Genomic DNA, 17,383 nt, shown 5'->3' with positions numbered 1-17,383 from the left:
GCTTGGGGGAGCGGGACATGGCAGGGGAGGAGTCTTCGGAGCAAAGTCCAAGGTGTGCAAGGTGTGCAAGGCTCTTTCGAGAAGGCTCCCAGAGGGAAGAAAGGGCCAGCAGAGAGAAGGCGGGTGGGGGCCATTTCTCCTACTCTGGGAACCAGTCGCCTGGAGTAGGGGGAAGGTCCGTTAGTCACCCACCCCGAGTCCCCCTCGGGGCTCGGGGCGCCACGCCAGCGGCCCGGCCCGTCGCCAGGTCCCGCCCCCAGCGGCCACCCGCCCCGCCCTCCCTGGGATTTACTCCGGGCAGCGGGGCAGCTCCGCAGCTGCCGCTTCCGCCTTCGCCAGGTGAGGGTCCCAGCGCCGCTAGACGCCGGAGCTGGGGTGGGGGGTGGGGTGGCAGGCCGGCCGGCCAATCAGCCGTCGCTCGGGACGCGTCCACGGGGGCTGGGTCTCCTGGATCCCCCTACTCACCTGGAGTCCTTTCCAGAACCGTGGTCCTGGATCTCCAGGGACCAATGCTCCCTCCCCTCTCACGCTGATTCCTGCCCGGCTGCGGCTGCCGGTAAGGGTGCCTATCTTCCGTTCTTGCTCTCATGGAACCCAAGTAGGGGGGAAATGGAGGAGAGGCCCAGGTGTGTCTAAGTGTGTGTCCGGGGGCAGCCAGTACTGGAAAGCTTAGAGCCGTATTTATCAAAGGTTGGTGGAACTGCCTTGCAGTCAGGTTACGGGGGTGACTCAGGTGTGCGGGCAGGGCTCTGTATACCTGGCGCTGAGCTCAGGTGGGTGTGGATGGGACTGTGCACCTGGCAACAACCGACGGTGGTTCTTTCGGCAATGCCTGAGCCCAGGGCGGGCCTACACTTAGCCGCCTATCACAAACGCCTGCTGGGATTTCCAACACGGCCTTGGTTGGCCCTGTCTAAAAGGCAGTGTCCCTGGGCGTCACCGTGCCTGCTTAGCGCAGGTGTGTGTGAACACTGTACCTTGTCGTCTTAGGTGTTTCTGTGGACCCGATCATCTCAGGTGCGTGAAGCAGTGAACTTTCATGTCTCAAGCACAGGTGTGCAAGAGGGGTGCGGCAGTAAACCCAGGCGTGTTGGTTGTGTCAGGATCCTGGTGTGTCTCAGCCTTGAGGGTTACTGTATCAACCGTTGATACAGTAAAAGCTGTGCAAGGCAGAACCTGTCAGAAAAGGAAAACTCGAAGATTGTATTTTCCTCTAAGAGAGAGTGATAGAAAAGTGAGAAAAGTGATAAAGGTGGAGCCCTGCCTAACACCGAAAAGTCGTGAGTCCTGGAAAAACAGATCAGTCCCATGCTCATGAGTTTCTCCATAGCTGTATGTCTCCTTAGGAACCCTGGTGATGAGCATAGCGGTTACGAGTTGGGCTCCTAACCACCAGATCAGCAGTTCAAAGCCACCTGCAGCTCCTTGGGAGAAAGAAGGGGCTTTTTCTACTCCCATAGATAGTTACGGTCTTAGACACACTCAGGGCAGGTCTACCTTGTACTAGAGGGTCGCTGTGAATTGGCATCAACTCACAGTGAGTTTGGTTTGATTTGGTATGTCTCCTTACATGGATGTGGCAGACTATCATGTCTTTTGTGTATGTGCATGTGTGTGTGCCTGCATGGCTGAGCGGTAGTATGGTTAGCCTACCTGAATATCTCCCAGTGTCCATACCAAAAGGGGACTGCAGAAAGTTCGTGGGAAAATGGAATGAAAAGTACTGGCATTTTCCCATCAACTTTTTGAAGCCCCCTCATATGGTGTGGTAGACCAAAAGGGCTCACGTCTGAGGAGGGGGGTGGAGTGGTGGTGGTGGCTCAGGTGTATGTAAGCAAATGTGAATCTGGGTTGCTCAGGTGTAAAAGGGCACTCATAGGGGTTACAGAAGTAGCCCACCATATTGTCTCAGGAAATGGGGTGGGGTGGGGTGGGGACAGCATCACTTGACTCTGTAGTATAGGCAAGCAACCCCAAACCCCATTGCCATCTAGTTGACCTGTGTGTGTCAGAGTAGGACTGTGAGCATAAAGTTTCCAGTGAGGGGCTGATCCCAAGGGCTCAAGTAGAAAGAAAACATTTGGAAAACAATGAGGGCAACATATGCACACATGTGCTTGACACAATGGGTGGATGGATGGCTTGTGATAAGAGCTGTAGGAGCCCCCAATAAAATGGTTAAAAAAAAATAACAACAAAAAAGGTTCCCAGTGGCCGATTTTTCAGAAGTAGACCACCAGGCCTTTCTTGCGCGGATGCAAATCTCCAACAACTGTCCAGTTGGTCCTGGGCACTCAGCCATTTGCACCACCCAGGGAGTGTACTCAAGTTCCAGGTGTGAGGAGAGGGGGTTCTACCTGTGGTGGTGAGGAGGGAGTTCTCTGGGAAAGGAGCCTTGTGTGTATGAACCACAGGGTCCTGGCTGTTTCTGATCATTTCCCTCCTGCTGTACCTAAGTGGGGTTTGAGTGAGACCCTCTCTCTGGCAGGGTCCTTTCTGCAGACATGCTCCCAGAGCAGAGTTCTCTATGGCTACTGCAGCTGCTCAGGGGCATCCAGCTGGCCCAGTTTTACCGACCCATGCTGGAGGAACTGAATGTCACCCTGCCGGAACACTTTGACTTTGTAAGGCCCCAGGACCTGGATGGCATTGGAATGGGCCGCCCTGGTGAGACCCTCCCACCTTGAAGTCCTTGGCCTCCCCCTCCCCAAACAACTCCACACCCCTCCCCAACACCCTCCCCTCTACCCTTTTTCTGGCCTGCAAATTCTTCAGCACCCTGGTCCCCAGTCCCAGTCCTCTGATTCCGTCTCTTCCAGCCCAGCGCAGACTGGCTGAAGCCCTAAAGAAGCACCGCTCTGGGCTCAAGTCCAAGAACTGGGTCTACAAGGTGTGTTTGGTGGGGAGAAGGGGGGCACTTACAGGGCCTCTGGGCAGGGTGGAGCTCAGTATGGGGGAGGTGTCTGTCCCTGGGCATACTCTGATTTCTCCTTTTTCAGATCCTTGGGGGGCTTGTCCCTGAGCAGGAGACTCCTCCACCCCCAGAGAGCCCTTTGTACCCTGCTGAACCTGAGGGGGGCCTCAAGTGTCTGATCCCAGAAGGTGCTGTGTGCAGAAGGGAGCTGCTGGGCTCCGGCTGCTTTGGTGTGGTGCATCGAGGACTGTGGATGCTGCCCGGTGGCAAGAGCGTGAGTGCCCAGGAAGCCCCTGGCCAGCGTCGCAGGCAGTCTCTTCCCTGCGTCCCACCCCCTCCCCATAGCCATTCCCCAACATGCCTGTTGGTCTCCTCTCCCTAGGTCCCAGTCGCTGTCAAGTCCCTCCGGGTGGGTGCGGGAGGACCCATGGGAGACGAGCTGGGGGCTTTCCTCCGAGAGGTGTCAGTCATGATGAACTTGGAGCACCCCCACGTGCTGCGACTGCACGGACTCGTCCTGGGCCAGCCCTTGCAGATGGTGAGTAAAACCAACCCGCCCCCCCAGGTCCCCCAACAGCTTGGCGCTGGTGGCGTGTCACTGGAGGCTGAGTGGCTCACTGGGAACGGCTCCCACAGTGCTGTGCTCCCCCAGGTCATGGAGCTGGCACCGCTGGGCTCTCTGCACACCCGCCTCACGGCCCCGGCGCCTGCACCCCCGCTGCCCGTGTCCCTGCTCTGCCTCTTCCTGCGGCAGCTGGCAGGGGCCATGGCCTACCTGGCAGCCCGCGGGCTGGTACACCGAGACCTCGCCACGCGCAACCTGCTGATGGCCACGCCGCGCACCATCAAGGTGGCGGATTTCGGACTGGTGCGGCCGCTGGGCGGTGCCCGGGGGCGCTACGTCATGGGCGGGCCACGCCTCATCCCCTATGCCTGGTGAGGGGCGGGGCAATGGGTGGAGCCGGGTGCATGGGCGGGGCCGAAGGGCAATCGTTATGGGCTTGGCATGGGAGGCTGGGACCAGAGGGGTCAGCGCAGGGCAGACTTGGGGAGCACCACAGGGGCGCTCAGAGGGAGGTGGGAACCCTAAGGGGCTCTTCCTTATCTCACGCCCTTCAATACCTTTTCCACAGGTGTGCCCCAGAAAGTCTGCGCCAAGGGGCCTTCTCTTCCGCCTCAGACGTGTGGATGTTTGGGGTGACGCTGTGGGAGATGTTCTCTGGGGGTGAGGAGCCCTGGGCAGGCCTCCCACCCTACCTCATCCTGCATCGCCTGGAGAAGGACTGCGCCCGGCTGCCCAGGCCCCCGCTCTGCTCCCGGGCCCTTTACACCCTAGCCCTGCGCTGCTGGGCCCCTTACCCTGCTGACCGGCCTAGCTTTACCCACCTGGAGCGTCTGCTCCAAGAGGTGGGGACCCCTCCTTCCCCAAACACAGCCTCCCTTCCCTTTCCTTCGCCCCCAGTTGGGTTCCAGTACAGACCCACGTATTGATCGCTGTGCTGGCCTCTGAACAAAACCCCTTGGGGCCCTAGCTGTGGGGAGCTCAGGGCGCTACAGGAAGGTCAGCGTGGGAGGGGGAAGTACGCTTGAAGAGGCTGCGGGAGCCGGGCTGTGCCACGGAGGGATGTGTGGCTGTTAACCAGCAGCAAGTATCCTCCGGCACTTGATCTGTGTCAGCTGCGACGCTGAGCGCTTCGCGTGCATCTCATTTAATCCTCTTGTCAACCCTGGGGGGTCACCGTCATCAGCTCAGTTTTACAGATGGGCCCACGGAGGCACGGTCAGTTGAAGTGACTTACCTAGAGTTCCCTTGGTTCCCCTCCGAAGGGTCAGGTTTCTCCTTGACCCCTGGGCTGTGCCTAGCTTGGCATGGACCCATGCCTTCCTCCCCCATTGGACTAAACCTGAAGGGGCAGTGAGTCCTACCCTATAGACCCAACACAGGACACACCAGGCAGGCCTTTGATTGGCAGCCACACACACCAGGGAGAGTTCCTTCATCTGTGCTGTCCATATGACCCTTACAACTGGACTGCAAGTCAGGCCCCTCCCTTCCTGTCTCCGCAGGCCTGGCCCCCGGAGGGACACTGTGTGAGGGCTGTCACAGAGCCTGGTGCCCTGAGGATGGAGCTTGGTGATCCCATCACCATCATCGAGGGCAGGTGAGCATCGTTCCTTCTGTGCATCTGCCCTGCTCCTTTGAACCATGATCCCCTGTCTATTCCACTGTTTCCCACTGTGGGTGATAGCCCCTGCAGGTGGCTGCCACAATCCAGGAGGCTGCAAAAGCAGATTCCTACACTTTATCCGGGATGATGGGCTACCGTATAAACGTCTTTCACTGGACACGGGGGTTGGGGGAACACTCAGTAATTTTTTTTCCCCTGAAAAGGAAGCATTAGGCCAAAGAAGTTTGGGACTCTGTGGTCTCTTTTGTTACCCCCCGGGGCCCTGAGGAAATTGTCACAATCCTGGTCTCTGCTGAAACCACAGGTGGCCTAAACAGTTTTTTGTGTTATTGAGAAAAAGACTCCCCATCACTCACCCCTGCTGTACAGCTCCACAGTCCCGTCCCAGCTTGGGAAAGGGAGGGTGGGCTCTCCTGTTCCCACTCTGCCCTCATAAGCCCCTCCTTCCACAGCTCGGACTCCACCACCTGGAAAGGCCAGAATGGAAAAACGTTCAAAGTGGGCAGCTTCCCCGCCTCAGCAATTACATTGGCAGAGCCACCAACCGCCAGCCCAGTGCACAGAGGCTCCCCGGCACAGGGCCAGCGACGCCGGGGCAGCGCCAACGGGTGAGGGGCGAGCTGGGTCGGAGGGCCCAAGTCCAGCAACTCCTCCTGAAGGGAAGCCTGGGGAGGAGTCCAGAGGTGAGGCTGCACTGGCCTCCCCAATCGAGCTTCTGGCCTGGATCTTGGTTCCTTGGCAGGCCAGAGAGGGGACACTGGGTCATTCTCCCACAGGGACAGAGCCAAGGTCAAGCTTGAGGAGCTACCTCCAGCACAGGGCCAGAGAAGGAAGATGCCCCTGCGTAGCATGAGAGGTGGGTATGCAGCAGGCACCGGCCACCAGGTCGGAGATATGAGCCAGTCTCCACTCCTGCCCTGAAGCACTGGCCTCCAGTGCTTTCGTCAGTCTGCCTGCTGGCTTCCTAGCTATACTCTAGGGCAGCGGTTCTCAACCTTCCTCAGGCCACGACCCTTTCATACAGTTCCTCATGTCGTGGTGACCCCCCCAACCATAAAATTATTTTCATTGCTACATCATAACTGTCATTTTGCTTCTGTTACGAATTGGGCGACCCCTGTGAAGGGGTCGTTGGACCCCAAAGGGGTCACAACCCACAGGTTGAGAACCGCTGCTTTAAGGTCTTGCTTCAGGGACAAAGGCCCCCTGCTGAGAGTATTGCCCGCTCTCAGGGCTGGGGCGGGCCCAGCCCTCTCCTCCCCTCCCATGCCCTCCCTGCTGAGTCTGTTCTGCTGTGTTGTTGGCCTGCCTGACACACGGACCCCTTTTAAAACAGACCAGGGGCTCATCTGTGCGTGCTCACAGAGCCATCTAGCAGGGCCCAGCAGGCTGGCAGGACAGGGCCTGAGACGGCAGGGATGGGCTTCTGGGGTCTCTTCTCACATGGTCCCTTTCGCAACTCCGCAGGTCTGTCCAAGAGCTTGGAGTCAGTTCTGTCCCTGGGCCCTCGCCCCACAGGAGGTGGCTCAAGTCCCCCTGAACTTCGACATGCCAGAACTGGGCCGGAGGGACCCCCAGCCCTGCCACCCCGTCCACCCTTGGCCTCCAGCTCTTCCTCTCAGTTCAGATTGTCCCCCAGCATGCAGCCACCCCGGCCCCAAAGAGAACCCCTCCACAGCCACCCCAGGGGAGCAGCTGGAGCCAACAAAGCCGCAGGGCCCCCTGGAGGCCGCCTGCTGGACCCCGAGTTGCAGAGGAGGATAGTAGAGGTGAGACCTGCCCGGAGTGGCCCCACATCCAAAAGGGGCTGCGGGATTAGAGTGGGGCCCTGAGGTAGCTTTTTCTCCCCAAGGTGGAGCTCAGTGTGCACGGAGTCACCCACCAGGAGTGCCGGGATGCACTGAGAACCACAGGGGGAGATGTGACCTCTGCCATCCAGAACCTCAAGGTAGAGCCAGCCTTTCTCCTCAGCTCCTTCCTCCCCTGCCCCTGCCCCTGCCCCTGCCCCGGGGCAGCTAGCTCAGCCTGCCTACTCTCCTGGCCCCACAGGTAGATCAGCTATTCCACCTGAGCAGCCGCTCCAGGGCTGACTGCCGCCACATCTTGGAGCATTACCACTGGGACCTCTCAGCCGCCAGCCGCTACGTCCTGGCGCGGCCCTGAGTGCTGCCCCTTGGGAAAGGACACCAGCCCTTAACGCCTGGGACCTTTGGCACCTGGCCCTGTGTGGCTAAGCAGAGCATGCGCCTGGCAGAGGCGGACTCCCACTGCGGGAAGATTCGCTGCAGGCAGGTACAGGAGCCTAGGGTTGCCGCTGGCCAGTGCTTCCTCGCTCCCCTGGACCTCTGAGGGCTCGGGTCCCTGGCTGGGCCAGAGCAGGTTGTATGTAGTCCACGCTGCCCACAACACTGCCAACCAAGAGGAGGAGTCGGAGGAACAGAGCTGCTACACGCCATGCATGGAGGCTGTGGTTGCGTGGGTCATGGGAAGAGCCATCCTGGAGGACGGACGAGGTTCTGTTGACGTGGGTCCCGTGGCCCCAACTGCCTTGGCTTGTCCAGGACCAGCGTGGTGAGGAAACCCTGCTCCTCTGGACTCGAGGGCCGTTGATCCTGGTGCCGTGTATTATGGGGAGGGCCAGGCAGCCCGTCATGTTTTGTCTTTGCACAGACTCTTTCTCCTACGCCCCTGCCCCCATGACATACATCTTCCAATGTTCAAAACGTTATAAAGTTTATATGGACAGAACATACAAAGATGTAGCCTCCTTCCAGGGCGAGGGAAGGAAGAGGTGGTTAAATAAGGCACAGGAAGCTGCAGCAAGCACCAGCTGTGGGCGGGGCCCAACAGGAAGGAGAGGTTGGCATTAGGGCCCAACCCCTACAGCTGTTCATGGGGGAAGCAGAGTCCCCTCAAAGTGCTGTCCTCTGGAGGAGGCTGAACTGATTGGCCAAGCTCATGCAGGGGAGGGGCGGTCCCGCCTGCTAGTCTTTGGTGCGGTTTACCCTCCTCTGCACCAGCTCTGTCAGAACACCCCAAAGTCCTGGTTCCCAAAGGCCTCTTGAGGAACTGAGGCCCCAGAAGGGGAGGGGACGGAGGGAGGGCGTGGTAAAAGCTATGCAGCGGTGGAGGGGAGCAGAGAAAGGGCTCTTGTACACACCCTTCTGCGGAGGCCACAGGTGAAGGAGGCCAGAGAAGCAGGGCAGGGATAGCGCACTGCACGTGGCCCCCAGCCTCTCCGTGGAGGACAGAAGCAGACCAGCCAGAGCTGGTGACCATCGAATTCTGTTGGTGATGGTCTCCTCCCGTGAAGCCACCTCTAGCCGGTGATGGCGGCGGGTCCGGCACCGCCTCGCTTCTCAAAGAACATGTAATCCTGTGGGGAGGATATGCTGTTAGCAGGACAGGCAGCTGAGCTCAGCGACCACAAGCCAGGTTCCTACCCCAAGCCCCCACCCACTGCCCTGCAGGTAGGCCAGGAAGTGCACAGAGCTCCAAGTTCGAAGCAAAGGGTAAAGAGAGAGAGAGTGTGTGTGTGTGTGTGCAGCCACTCACAATAAGGAACGTGGCTCCCAGCAGCACAGCCTTCACCTTCACGTCGAGATCCACCGGGAACTGGAGGCCAAAGTCGTCTGCATCCGTGAGGGCCTCCCGGAGCAGGCCGCCCCACTGCTTGCTGATGCGGCCCACACTGCGAGACTCATCTCGGGTCTTCACCTGCCAGGAGGGGAGTGGGGGTGGGGCGGAGGAGACCAACTGGGGAGGAGGTGACCACTCCCACCTGTCTCCACTCTCAGGCCCCTAGCACCATTGAGTGCTCTCACTCTTAACTGCCTGGGCCTGAACCTCAACATTAGGTCTTTTAAAAAGTACCTTTCAGTCCCTCAGAAAGCCAAACTCACTGCCATCCAGTGGACTCAGACTCATGGTAGCTCTACAGGCCAAAGTAGAACAGTAACTCTTTCCGGGAGGAGAATGTTTTTTCTTTCTCCCTCGGAGCAGCTGGTGGTTTCAAACTGCTGACCTTGCGGTTAGCAGCCCAATGCATAATCACTACACCAGCCCAAAAAACCCCACAAACTCTCTGCTGTCGAGTCAATGCTGACTCATAGCGACCCCCTATGAGCTTCTGCCCTCGGAGCAGCTGGTGGTTTCAAACTGCTGACCTTGCGGTTAGCAGCCCAATGCATAATCACTACACCAGCCCAAAAAACCCCACAAACTCTCTGCTGTCGAGTCAATGCTGACTCATAGCGACCCCCTATGAGCTTCTGCGTCTGCAAACAGGAGTTTACAGGAGTAGAAAGCCCAGTCTTTCATCTGAAGAGCTGCTGGTGCGTTTGAACTGCCAACCATCTGGATCTCAGCCCAAATCACTACACCAACTACTCCAAAAAACCAACTTCATAGCCACCCTGATAGGCCAGGAGCAAAATCCTCGTCTTTCTCCCAAGGAGCAGCTGGAGGTTTTGACCTGCTGACCTTGTGGATTGCAGCGGAATGAGTAACCACTACCCCACCAGGCACAGTGATTTCCCCCCAACCTTGGATTTCCATATGAGAACCAGGGAAATCAGGGCGGCCTAGGTCGCAAGGCAAGTGTGTGCAAAACGGGCATTCCAACTGGAGTCTGTTGCTCTCCAAAAGTTGTAGGAGACGTGGCTGGGCGTCAGTGGTGGGAGAAAGGGAAACAAGGATAGAGTCTGATCCCCTCAGGGGATGGCTGGTTGCTAGGATTGCTCCGGTTTCCAGTGTCCCTGTCACTTGCCATGGTGTCGCTTATGTCCTTCACCAAGGAGCCTGCCCGAGAGGGCAAGACTGCTGCAGTGCTGGCTGCCCTCCACCAGCCACCCAGGCCCTGTGAGGGAGGGCTGTTTCCACCTTCCCACCCAAAACCACACCAGTTGCCACTGGGTTGGGTCTGCATGGAGAGAGTGGGGTGCGGGGGGAGCGCAGAACTGTGGCTCCATCAGGTTTCCAGTGGCTGAGAGTTTGGAAGCAGATCACCAGATCTTTCTATTAGCAGCTGAATATGTTTATTTATCACTTGTACCACAGAGGGACTCTGCGTCTGCCCCAGGAGTAGACCCAACATTTCTCCAATTTGAAAACCAGTGAGGACCCGACTCAACATTGCATGCAAACTGCAGCTAGAGGGGATTCAAACCCATCGATTAGGGGAGAGGAGAGGGGGCAGCCATGAATTGGTCCCTGAGGACTATGATTTCCACCCCGAGCCCAGCAGCAAGAAGCCCCGCCAGTGTGGCTGGAATGCACAAAGACACCAGGGGCCCTTTCCTCTGCTTATCTCCCAGGGACTGGACCTAAAGTAGAAGCCCCTTTGATGTCCTTTGTCCTCTTCCTCCACTGTCCCATAGCTCCCGGGCACTTGGTGCAGCCCAGCCCCAGGTTGGGCAGGGCCTGTCTATCCCAGGCAGTCAGCCCAGTGGTGCCAAGAGTGCAATCTCAAGTATGAACCATTCATGATTATGTAAAAAGACAGGTCCTATAAGAACCCAAAGTGGCCACCTTCCCAGCCAGAGCTCACCCAGTTCCCATTACAGAAGCCCTCCGGGTGATTCAATGTTAAAAGTGGGCAGGGTGCCTCATCTGAAGCTTTAGAAAGCCGGCTGGATTATACCTGCTGCCTCTCCCCTACCTGTTGAGGTAATGAGCTCTTAAAGAACTCAAGGGTCTGCCGGATGGCTTTCCCTTCTAGAAATCAAAGAAAGTGCTTCCCAGGTCTCACCACTTGAGCACTCTAAGCTCCAGGTTGGTAACACGAATACATAATGCGAAGGATGTCACCCGATTCCAGGACTTCTGGGTTAACCTTTGAGGTGAGTGCTTGTCCCTAGGCCTTGGCTCAGGGAATTATGTACAGCAGTAACGAGGGCCCAGCCTACCTCAAACTCAACCACCTTCTCCCTAAAGCCAAGCTGCCCTCAGATGTTCCTCAACAACACAGAGCTGTGGGTAACAATCGGCTTTAGTTCTTAAGATGAAACCTTCTTTGCCATGCCTTTGGAAGACCACGGAGCCATCCATTTCCAAATGGAGGCTGTAGGAATGGCAGTGAATTTGGAGGGATGAGCTGCACAAGACTGGCTATCCTGACTCGTGGGGGCTGCCAGTTTGGGTCACGGAGGTGGCCCTGCCTTATACCTCAAAGTTGGTGTCTGTGCCGCAGCCACAGGTCCAGCAGGGCCCCACCACTCGCAGGACAGTCTGGCGATCGGCATCCTGGATGGAGAACTTGGGGACGAAGGGATGCCAGGTCTGTAGTACATGGCCAATGGTGGTGCCGGGTGGAGCCTGCACTTCCATCTGGGGTGGGGGGGGGACACACACAGGGTCACTCACTGTCAAGTCAGAGTTCCCTGGTCCAAGCTACCACCCCCACCCGCCCTGGTTCTATCCCTTGCACCCAGCCTTCCCCTCAGCCCTCCCATCCCCACAAACCCTCTATGCACAATGGAACCACACCCCACCCAGCCACCTACCCCAGCCCCTCCTCAGCCCCACCCCTGCCCGCCCACCTCTTGGAGGCCGCAGGGGCAGCAGCTGCATCCACAATGGAGTGGGCGGAGCAGGCGGAGCACTTCTCGGTCCCCAGGGTCCACCAGGCGGACACGCAGCGGCCGACGGGCACCACAGCAGAGGCGGGCGCAACAGTTGCTCTCCTCGGCCGCCTGGCCCAGAGGCTGCCCTGCCCCTGAGCGTAGTTCATACCGGTTACAGGCTTCCCAGCCTAGGAGCGCTGCCAGGGAGACAAGAGTCTCGCTGAGGCCCTGGTGCCAATAGGGGCATGGCCCTAGAGCCCACCAGACCAGCCCGCATCTCGGGGCCCAAGCTCCTCAGCTGTTGGCCTCCACTCACCTTCCACTCTCTCAACCTTCTGGTGAATCAAGATCTGGTCAATCTAGAACGAGCATAGGGGCCCCCCCGACGTCAGCTGGCTGGCCTGGACAACCGGCTCCCTGTCACCCCTGCCTCTCGCTCACTTACCTGCACCAGGAATTCAAGTCCAGAAGGCACCCCAGGCAGTGGCAAGAAGTGTGCGGGAGGCCCTGGGGCCACAGGGCCGGGCGAGGGGAAGAGAGCAAAGCCTGGTGCGGGGTTGGGCACTTGGGCGGGCACGGGTACAGGCACTTGGGCGGGCACGGGTACAGGCACTTGGGCGGGCACTGGCGCCTGCCCGGGCCCAGGATGCAGCGCTGGCTCCGGGTACGCGGTGGTCACAGGGTAGGGAGGTGGAGGCGAAGGGTCGTAGCCTTTGGGGGGCAAGTAGCCTGTGGAAACAGAGGTGAAGATTAGGGGGCAAAGGTCCGCGATCCCATCCCCTCCCCGTCCATGCCAGGCCAGGAGGCTGCGGGGTTAACATGGGAAAGATGGGGCGGGGGAGCGGGCTGTCGGCTTCCCGGAGGAAGGGAGGGGCCCACAAAGCCAGTCCGAGCACATTCCCGGAGGATGTATTGAACGCCCGGCTCCCCAGTCTGTGGTGTGGGGGGGGATAACGGGGACCTCCAGCCTGTGCCCACTTACCTGCCATGGGTCAGGGCCCGGGGTCCAGGGGATGTCGGAGTCGGGGCCGCTTCGCTTTCGCAGCGGAGGTCGGCTTGGAGATAGGCAGACAGACACGCAGACAGACAGACACAAAGACCGACAGGCAAACGCGGAGAGGCAGCCGAGCCCGCCGGCCCAGGGTCCCGTGGGCGGCGCCTCTGGCTCGAGGAGAAACCGAAAGCGTCAGTGGGCGGGGCGAGGTACCTGGGACCCCGGATTCCCTCAGGGGCCCCAGAACCGCCCCCTCCCTTTGTTCTCCCATGCTCCGCGGAGGCGGCCCGGCCGGACGGCAGGACACGGAGGGGGCGCAGTCAGACCATCGGCCTGACCCCCAGAGAGGCCTCCCGGCTCCCTTCCAGCCCCATGCTCACCTGAACCCCCCAGAATTACCTAGGTGCCGGGCACTCCGGGGCTCCCAAGAGCTGGGGGAGGCGGGCCCAGGATTGGACTCCGCCCCCCGATCGTCCACGTCCCACCCCTGCTGGCCAGGGTGCGCACCTGCGCAGAGAAGAGGCCCGGCGCTCCCCCGTCGGGCCGCAGACCCGAGACCCTGCGCGCCTCTTCCGCTCAGATGGCAGCTGCAGAGAGGAGTCTCCTGGGGAGCGGGACCGCGGACACTCAGCCCCACGACCCACGCCAGCCCAGAGCGCCCTGCCCCTCCGGTGGACACAAGGGCCTGGCCATGTGGAACCAACCCCGGGCTCCTCCTTCCTCCCCAGGCGGCCAGCGCCTCCCTGACGCAGCGGAACGGGCTCCACACCCCCACTCCAGCTTCTGGGCCAGGTTCCAGCCCCCTTTCTCGGGCCCAGGGGGCTACCTTGCTGTCGCCTTTCCTGACTCAGCGGTGACCCACATAGACACCTTGCGATTGGCCCTTCCTTACTGGTGCTCCCAGCAGAGTGGGTGACAGACAGGCTGCCACCCGCGTGCACAGTGAGCGTGCGTGAGACTGAGGGCCAGAAAGGGAAGCCAGGTCAGAGAAGGCTTCCTCCCTCCCGGAGGAGTCCCTTCGCCAGGGTCCTAAACCCAGTTGTCAGAGGAAGCCAGCCTCCCAGAACTGAAGGGCCAGAGCGATCCTGTATCAAGATTAGGGTAAAGTCATAAAGGAGCAGGAAGATAGGAGAGAGAAGACAATAAAGGAGTCAGACACATTTTATGGTCGCATGCTCACCCCAGCTCTTCTTCCTGATCCATGTGGAACCGGGAGAAGAGAGACACCCTGTGCTATCTTATGCACATTCAGTCGTTGTCACAAGGTGGGTGCGAGCTACATCAAAGTCCCTGAGCTCACAGGTGAGGAAACCTAATACTTGCATTGAGGGGAGATTAAAGAGGGGTTGGGTGTCACGGCTAGAAGAGAGAGTAAAAGATTGTCTGCTTCTCTAGTTAGAGCTGCCGGCCACACAGCAATCGGCCATGTGCTTATAAGCGGTAACTTTAAGGTAGCACTATTATGGGAGGATATCGTGGGGAACTATTAATTATTAATATGAATTATGAGAATGTGATTGGGACTCACCTCCAGCTCACAAGGGTGAAGGCCTCCTGCACCCCAGAAGCCCAGCCTGCCAGGCGTCTTCATGTATGAGAATAAAGGGTGCACCATAATAAAGGGTTCACCATAAACACACTGCCTGTTCTCTGCACCCCACACCCAGGCCCGCAGGCAGAGGCGGAATCACCAACAAGCAAGCATTCACAAGTAAGCACAACAAGCCCATGCTTACCTCATTTACTGGGTACTCCGTCCCTGTCAGGGATGGTAAGTTTGAAAGGCGGTTTTGATTCTGTCAGAAAGTGCCTTCCAATTGGGAAAGAAAGCCTTCCAATTGGGAAAGACACCTGCCATACCTAGAAGCAGAGGTACGGTGAAAATGGTGAAATTGTGCTTTTTGAGTAATCTGTCACTGCTCACATATTTGAGAAAGCCCTAGGCCCCTGGAACTGTAGTCAAGAGCAGTAGGCCACCACCCTTAACAGAGGGTCTCCAGAGAGCTGAGACTAGGCCTGTGGGGCGGCAGGAGCCTCCTGACAGAGGCCGGGCCATGGTTGTCAGCTGTTGTCTGAGACTCATAGTAACCCCACACCGCAGTAGCGTTTCCAGGGTTGTACATCTTTATGGGTGCAGACTGGCGCATCTTTCCCCAAGGAGCTCCTAGCAGGCTCGCATTTTTGAATCTGCAGTTAGCAGTGGGGTGCTTCACTGTGACCCCACCAGGACTCTTGAAGGAGAAGGTCAGACTTGTGTTTTGAGAGACCATTTACACAATGTGGAGAATGGGAGGCCCCAGGGCTAGGTGGTTGGCTTTCGTCTGAGGAAGAAGCAATGGTGTATTGGGCTAAAGTCGTGGTGGTGGACCCAAAGAGATGTGGCCTATTTTAGAGATACTACCAGGGGTCCTCAAACTTTTTAACAGGGAGCCAGTTCACTGTCCCTCAGACCAGTGGGAGGGCCAGACTATAGTTTAAAAAAAACTATGAACCAATTCCTAGGCACACTGCACATATCTTATTTTGAAGTAAAAAAACAAACGGGACAAAAACACCCGGCGGGCCAAATAAATGTCCTCAGTGGGCCGCATGTGGCCCACGGGCCTTAGTTTGGGGACGCCTAGTAACTAGACTATGTTGGAGTTGGTGGGTGGGTGAGATGTCAAGGTGTATAGTCTATGATGACTCCAGATATCTTCCTGGTAGCCAGGCAGATGGAAGTACAAGCCACCAACAGAAGCAACCAAGATTCAGGTTTGGGACACTTCTGTCCTATGTCCACCCCTCCCCCAGCATCAGTCAGGAGCCAGACCAAAATGCCTGGTTTTGCTTCTGGTATCCTGTGGGAAACAGAGAACTGGGAAGAGAGTGTATGTGGACAAATGATTTAGTCTCATATTTTAAGATTCTGGGTGGAGGGAGGCCTTCACACTTGTGGCCTAGAGATGAGTCCTAATCACATTCTCATAATTAATATTAATCCCCACTCTAGCCTCCCATAGATAGTGCTGCCTTAAAGTGACCTCTTACAACACATGGCTGATTGCTATTTAGCCTACAGCTTTATGTATAGAAGCAGACATGTGCTATTGCTCTTGCTGCTTAGGGGACAGTCACTCCCCCTTACCTGCCAAAGCATTGGTGTTAGGTTACTCCTCCAATAAACTCGGGGACCTTTAGGGTTAGGGTACAGCCCATTTTGTCACCTATGTGGTTTCCTGTAATCTGGGGGGCTTGCATGCCCTGAGAGTATATAAACTGATGTTGGAGATACATTATTTTACTCCCTGTGCGGACCTGGCTCCTGAAGCATTGCAGAGGTGAGCACCCCAACTTTTGTCTGTCTCTTAAGTTCTTACCTCCAATTACACAACTGCCCGTTAGGACCCATTGGGATGTGAGGCTGGATCTCACAGTATCTGATACTGCTTCAGAATCCATCAAATCACACACTTTCAGAAATGTAAGTCCTCAACAGACTTATTGAGCATCTACTACATGCCAGATAGCATTTGAGGTAAAAGGAATATATTCCAAAGCCCTCAGGCTGCAAGTTGATGCAGACTCATAGTGACCCCATATGATAGGACAGAACTGCCCCTGGGGGTCTCCAAGGCTGAAACTCCTTATGGGAGTCGACTGTTCCATCTTTCTCCCCAAGAGCAGCTGGTAATTTCTATTTGAAGACCTTTGGATTAGCAACCCGACACATCTCCACGAGGCGACCAGGGCTCCTCTTTAGGAATATCCAGCAGTAAACAAAAGGGCTCCAAACTTCCACCCTACTGAGCCTACCATTTAGCAGAGAAGAGATGGAGAAGACACTGACATCATAAGTCACATGGGGAACGTGCTCTACAGAAAATTAAAGCAAATGAGGATTGCGAGTGGTCAAGAGCAGGGAGGAAGGAGCTACGATGTTAAATAGCGTGGATGAAAAAGGCATCACAGAAGATGGTAGGTGAGCAAAGGCGCAAAGACCCAGGGAGCATGGAAACAGAGTGAGGAAACCCTGGAGGCAGACATGTGCCTTAACTTGCTTAAGGAACAAAATAGAAGCCAGTATGACTGGGATGGAGTGAAGGAGGAGAGAGTGGTAGAAGGTGCGATCAGAGGTCACAGGAGGCTAGATCACATGTGGTCTTGTGGACCAGTGAAGGGTCTGGGCACAGATGTGACAGGAATGGTCATGTCCCACTCTGGCCACAAGCTTGGATCATCTGGAGTGCTTAAAAAAAACACCTCTTCAGTCTAGAAGACATCTACATATGCAAATATATTGATATATGAGGATGGGGAAATAGATCTATGTGCATATATTTATAGGTTTAGTATTAAGGTAGCAGAAGGACATTGGGCCTCCATTCAAGTACTCCCTCAATGCAAGAATAATTTCATCTATTAAATTGGCATTCTATCATGCTCACCTTCCTGACACAATTGCTGAAGACAAAGTGGGTGAATAAGCAAAAGTGGTGAAGAAAGCTGATGGTGCTCGGCTATCACAAGATAGCGTGTCTGAGGTCTTAAGGGCTTGAAGGTAAACAAGCGGCCATTTAGCTCAGAAGCAGCAAAGCCCACATGGAAGAAGCACATCAGCCTGTGTGATCACAAGGTGCCGAAGGGATCAGTTATCAGGCATCAAAGAACAAAATATCATATTATTGTGTGCTCACCTCCATGATATGATCGCTGAAGACAAATGGGTGCATAAGCAAATGTG

At 56.9% G+C, this 17,383-nt stretch overlaps 2 protein-coding genes across 2 annotated transcripts; one reads left to right on the top strand and one right to left on the bottom strand.

The window, feature by feature from the left end:
- Positions 1–515: 515 nt before the first annotated feature.
- TNK1 (tyrosine kinase non receptor 1) lies at positions 516–7,851 on the top strand. The gene is made up of 13 exons (XM_004712890.2): positions 516–556; positions 2,489–2,667; positions 2,820–2,890; positions 3,000–3,188; positions 3,297–3,452; positions 3,567–3,850; positions 4,048–4,321; positions 4,982–5,076; positions 5,556–5,711; positions 5,880–5,959; positions 6,571–6,872; positions 6,956–7,051; positions 7,153–7,851. The coding sequence occupies exons 2-13, from the start codon at positions 2,505–2,507 to the stop codon at positions 7,264–7,266; spliced, it is 1,980 nt and encodes a 659-aa protein (XP_004712947.1). The 5' UTR covers positions 516–556; positions 2,489–2,504; the 3' UTR covers positions 7,267–7,851.
- On the bottom strand, positions 7,820–13,086 carry PLSCR3 (phospholipid scramblase 3). The gene is made up of 8 exons (XM_004713000.2): positions 13,060–13,086; positions 12,649–12,827; positions 12,112–12,395; positions 11,983–12,025; positions 11,643–11,863; positions 11,269–11,430; positions 8,659–8,820; positions 7,820–8,479 (listed from the first exon to the last, which is right to left on the bottom strand). Exons 2-8 carry the CDS (start codon positions 12,653–12,655, stop codon positions 8,423–8,425), a joined length of 936 nt encoding a protein of 311 aa, XP_004713057.1. The 5' UTR covers positions 12,656–12,827; positions 13,060–13,086; the 3' UTR covers positions 7,820–8,422.
- Between the last annotated feature and the right edge of the window lie 4,297 nt (positions 13,087–17,383).

The sequence above is a fragment of the Echinops telfairi genome, unplaced genomic scaffold (genome assembly GCF_000313985.2).
Source record: "Echinops telfairi isolate 266 unplaced genomic scaffold, ASM31398v2 ScPeMD7_2010;HRSCAF=2546, whole genome shotgun sequence".
Classification (NCBI taxonomy): domain Eukaryota; kingdom Metazoa; phylum Chordata; class Mammalia; order Afrosoricida; family Tenrecidae; genus Echinops; species Echinops telfairi.
This window is presented reverse-complemented; position numbering and strand designations above follow the sequence as displayed.